The sequence below is a fragment of the Vulpes lagopus genome, chromosome 4 (assembly GCF_018345385.1).
Source record: "Vulpes lagopus strain Blue_001 chromosome 4, ASM1834538v1, whole genome shotgun sequence".
NCBI classification, from domain to species: domain Eukaryota; kingdom Metazoa; phylum Chordata; class Mammalia; order Carnivora; family Canidae; genus Vulpes; species Vulpes lagopus.
This window is the reverse complement of record NC_054827.1, coordinates 46,868,572-46,873,235: the sequence shown is the minus strand read 5'-3', so window position 1 is coordinate 46,873,235 and position 4,664 is coordinate 46,868,572. Positions and strand designations below refer to the sequence as shown.

Here is a 4,664-nt window from a genome sequence, read left to right as displayed (position 1 = left end):
AGAGAGAGAGAGAGAGAGGCAGAGACACAGGCAGAGGGAGAAGCAGGCTCCATGCACCAGGAGCCTGACGTGGGATTCGATCCCGGGTCTCCAGGATCGCGCCCTGGGCCAAAGGCAGGCGCCAAACCGCTGCGCCACCCAGGGATCCCCCAACCTCTTACATTTTAAACAGTGAAGGTCCTCTTATCCCCCAGGACCCTTCAGAGTGGCCTTGGAAGCAACAGGTCTCAGATGAGAGGGTCTTTTCTTTTTCCATGCCGGCCCCATAGAGAACGTCCAGCAGGGCCTGTGGGCAGCTTTGGCACTTGTCACCGTCTGCCTTGACCCATCTAGTCCTGGCCTTTCAGCCTGTGCGGATTCTCCTCCTGCTTCTCAGGCCTACCTGCTTCTGTCCTGGTATCTCTGAAGATGCCGGCTTTGGCCATCTTCTCTTTCAGTGGGAGCATTTCCCCTGGGTGATCTCTTGTGGCTCCAAGGATTCTTGTGGGTTTGAGCCTAACCTACATCCTCAGAGAACTCCGTCTGCAATTGCAGCCCAGGTCACTTCTCTGTTCCCGACTTACAGAGCCTGTGGCCTGCATGATACCTTGAAGGGTTATCTCAAAACAATTCTGTCTCAATATGAGCATATCTCAGTCTGAACTCACTCACATCTGGTCTCCTCTACTGCCCCCAGATCTGTGAATGCGACCATGGTACCCTTGCCACTCAGCCCATCCTGGGGTAGGCCTCCCTGACCAGCTCTACCCCAGCCCCCAGTCAATCCAGACTTGGTTTCCTTTTTGAATCCTCCCTGGGCTGGCCCACTTTTCTCCCTGAGAACCACCATCCTGGGTTTTGTCCCCCTGTGCTTGCTCTATGCCCTCACTCAGTTGTCCACACCAGTCAAACTAAGCTAATTATTGTTTTGTTTTTATTTAAAGATTTTTATTTATGTATTCATGAGAGTGACAGAGTGAGAGAGGCAGAGACCTACGTAGAGGGAGAAGCAGGCTCCATGCAGGAAGTCTGATGGGGGACTCGATCCCGGATCCCAGGATCAGGCCCTGGGCCAAAGGCAGACACTCAACTGCTGAAGTCATTAGGCCATCTCTGGACCCAGAGAGAGGAGGCCACCAGCTGCTTCTGAGACTAGGGACACAAGTTCTCTCACCAGCCAGGGCCATGACCTCCACCAGTGGATTTTCAGTGTAGATCCTGAAACCCCTACAACCTCCTACACTCATCCCCAGGCCTTATAGATCCAAAACCTGAAAAGGGTGGGGGACAGGAATCTGTATTTTAACTTCTCTAGCCAGATGGATTGTGAAACATCCAGGTTGGCAAGTCTCATACAGAACACATCTGATTCTCATTAGTTCCCAATAGTTATGTTCTATGTAGTCCCCACAAACGATGGATTAGGGAATTGAACCATCGCTCCCAGGAGAAACACCGGGTTAGGACAGTGTGGTCAACACCTCAATATATAATCTTGTTTCCTGTGTGTTTCTGCTTAAAGACCGTTCGTGTAATACACATGATGGATTAACGCTGAACTCTGCCATTATACCTGGCCTCTGAAGGAAGCTTACCTACCTTGCCTATTTTCTCTGTGTGTACCTCACACCCTTCCTGAGCTTCCCTGCTCCTTCCAAAGCAAGGAGTAACCATTTAGGTATTTCTGGAGAAAGAGAACATCTGGAAAAAAAACTGTTTACAGTAGTTCTGTCTGTGGAAGAATTACAAGAAACTTTTATGGTTGACTGGACACAGTCCATATTGTTTCAAATTTTAAAAAATTAACATTACTTTATAATCACCAAAAATGGATTTTTCCACTTTGAGATAAAACCAGGTAAAGTTCCTGATAAAGTGACTGGCACAAGATACTCATCGCATTGTAGCTATTATCCAAACCTAGAATACCTGGCAACGTTTGGGGGAGCCTCGGAGCATCCTTGAAGAAACCCTATTCTAGTTCTCTAAGGAGAAGAGACAAACCAAGAGGCAATAAAACACAGAAGGTCTGTTCATTCAACAGCAGCTTTAAAAAGGAATCCTCTATACACTGAGGAGATACATTTCCCCATTTCTACTTCACTTCTTTCCCAGACATTTCTGTCCTTCCCAGGCTAGATCCTGATGCAAAAAGGTGATTGTCTTAGATGTACTTATACACGACCTTGGAGGGCACAGTTTGGAGGTACACACGGACAGGACATTTGTAAAAGTGGGACAGCAGAGTCTCACTGTAGCCCACCAGGAAGTAGAACTTGTGTGCAGGTAGCTGCCTCAGGACCAGAGCACAGATTTGCAACTGATTAGCCCGGCGCTTTAGGATCAGCTGGTCAGCCAGACACCCTGGGAAGGTGCCCAGCATGAACTTCCGAAGGAAAACATCCTCCACTGTTCGTTCTGCAGCATGTTCCTCACCATCCAGGTTACCTGAAAGGAGCAGGGCACCTCAAAGAGTCAGTGAAAACTCCAGCACTAACATCCAAGAGCACTGGGCACTCAATTCCACCCCCCACCCTGGCTTCCTCTCTTTTCTTCAACAAGTGGAATAAAATGAACACCACTTTAAAGTTCAAAGTACGTTAGTACGTACTTTTCATTACATTCCCAAACAAATCCTGTGAAGTAGGTATTATCGGTTATCCTCGTTCTACAAAATGGAAGACTGACGCCTTAGCAGGGCACAACATTCAGAGGATCCTTTCCTGTCTAGCCCTTTCCCACTCTTTCTGGACCACTTACAGAAGCCCTGGCCATCTCTGGGCCCAGAGAGAGGAGGCCACCAGCTGCTTCTGAGACTAGGGACACAAGTTCTCTCACCAGCCAGGGCCATGACCTCCACCAGTGGATTTTCAGTGTAGATCCTGAAACTCCTACAACCTCCTACACTCATCCCCAGGCCTTATAGATCCAAAACCTGAAAAGGGTGGGGGACAGGAATCTGTATTTTAACTTCTCTAGCCAGATGGATTGTGAAACATCCAGGTTGACAAGTCTCATACAGAACAAACACATCTGATTCTCATTAGTTCCCAATAGTTATGTTCTATGTAGTCCCCACAAACGATGGATTAGGGAATTGAACCATCGCTCCCAGGAGAAACACCCGGTTAGGACAGTGTAGTCAACACCTCAATATATAATCTTGTTTCCTGTGTGTTCTGCTTAAAGACCCTTCGTGTAATACACATGATGGATTAACGCTGAACTCTGCCATTATACCTGGCCTCTGAAGGAAGCTTACCTACCTTGCCTATTTTCTCTGTGTGTACCTCACACCCTTCCCGAGCTTCACATTTCAGCATTAGGGCTACTTTAAGGCAGCGGAATCACCCACCAAAAGCACAGAACTGTGAACATGCGGCACTAATCCATCGGGAAAAGAACACTTGTTGGCAGCATGAGTGGGAACAAGAAGGCAGAGCCCTGGCGGGGAAGGTGTGTGCAGGGCGGTGCTCGGCCCGTCCACGGGGACTCGCAAGTGTGAAATCCGAGTATAAAACCTCTGAATACGGAGGAATGGAAGCAAGCCTCTCCCAGGTGTTTATCTCCTGTTTGTGGGGAGGCCGCGACTCGCTGAGAAGCGTTTTTCCGCCCGCCAGGCGGGGCCCCTCCCTCACCTGTGTGCAGCGACAGCCAGCCCTTGCGGTGGGCGATGAAGTGCGGTGCGTGCGCCTCCTCATAGGTCACCGGCTTGTCCCCCTTGCCCACTCGGACTCGGGCCGCCCGGTTCTAGGAGCCAGAGGGGCCGTGACTCTGCGGTCCGCGACCCAAGCTACGTTCCCCTCACCGTGCCCCCCGCCCCCCTGCCCCCGGCGCCCAGACCCCAGGACTCCGATCCTTGATCTTCGGGTCCTGGCCTTGCGGTCCCCAGCCCTTCAGTCCCGGTCCCCAGGCCCCCAACCCGTGGGTCCCCGGCCCCGCCCCTCGATCCCCAGCCTCCCCGCCCCCGCGCCCCACCATTCCGGGCGCCTCCGGCCGTCCCCAGGTCCCCCGCTCCCCGCCCCTCCGCGCTCACCTTGGCGCAGACCGCGGACAGGTGCAGGGCGCGCCAGGAGCACCGCAGCTCTCGGCTCCAGGACAACATCTGCGAGAGAAGGGGGAGGTGAGACGGAGACTCAGGCCCCCACCAGGGCCCCGGGGCCCGCCAGCGTCACCTACTCACCCAGGGCCCGAGCGCCCCGCAGCCCATGGGCGCCGCCATCTTGGGTTCCGCGTCGCGCGCCCACGTACCGCGGCGCCGCAGGGGAGACGAGGCGGGGCGGCCCCAGGGTAAAGGTCAACCCCCGGGAAGCCGCGGAGGAGACCAAATCGGAACCGGCGCGGGCCGGTAAGTCGCTCGGCCGCGGAGAGGCCGCGGGGCGCGGGGAGTGGGCGAGCGCCGTGGCGGCGGCGGCAGGGCGGACCCCTCCGTCAGGACTGGAGGGCGTGTGGGCGGGGTCTGAGGTGGGGCCTGTCGGCGGGGGCGGGGCCTTCCCTGGGGGCGGGGCCTTCCCTGGGGGCGGGGCGCAGCGGGGAGTCCGGGCGGGGCCTGCCTGCCGGGGCGGAGCCGGCGGCTACGCGGTTGGAGACTTGCTGCGAGCGGCCGGGCGGCGCTGGGAGCTGGACTTCCCGCTGCCCCCGCTGCCCCGCTGCCCAGCAACGCCTAGCGGTGCACTTCTCCGCCT

General features: G+C 54.9%; 1 protein-coding gene across 1 annotated transcript; it reads right to left on the bottom strand.

Annotated features, from left to right (window-relative positions):
* Positions 1–2,011: 2,011 nt before the first annotated feature.
* On the bottom strand, positions 2,012–4,438 carry MRPS24 (mitochondrial ribosomal protein S24). Its single transcript, XM_041753909.1, has 4 exons — positions 4,163–4,438; positions 4,016–4,084; positions 3,618–3,729; positions 2,012–2,427 (listed from the first exon to the last, which is right to left on the bottom strand). Exons 1-4 carry the CDS (start codon positions 4,199–4,201, stop codon positions 2,144–2,146), a joined length of 504 nt encoding a protein of 167 aa, XP_041609843.1. The 5' UTR covers positions 4,202–4,438; the 3' UTR covers positions 2,012–2,143.
* Positions 4,439–4,664: the final 226 nt, after the last annotated feature.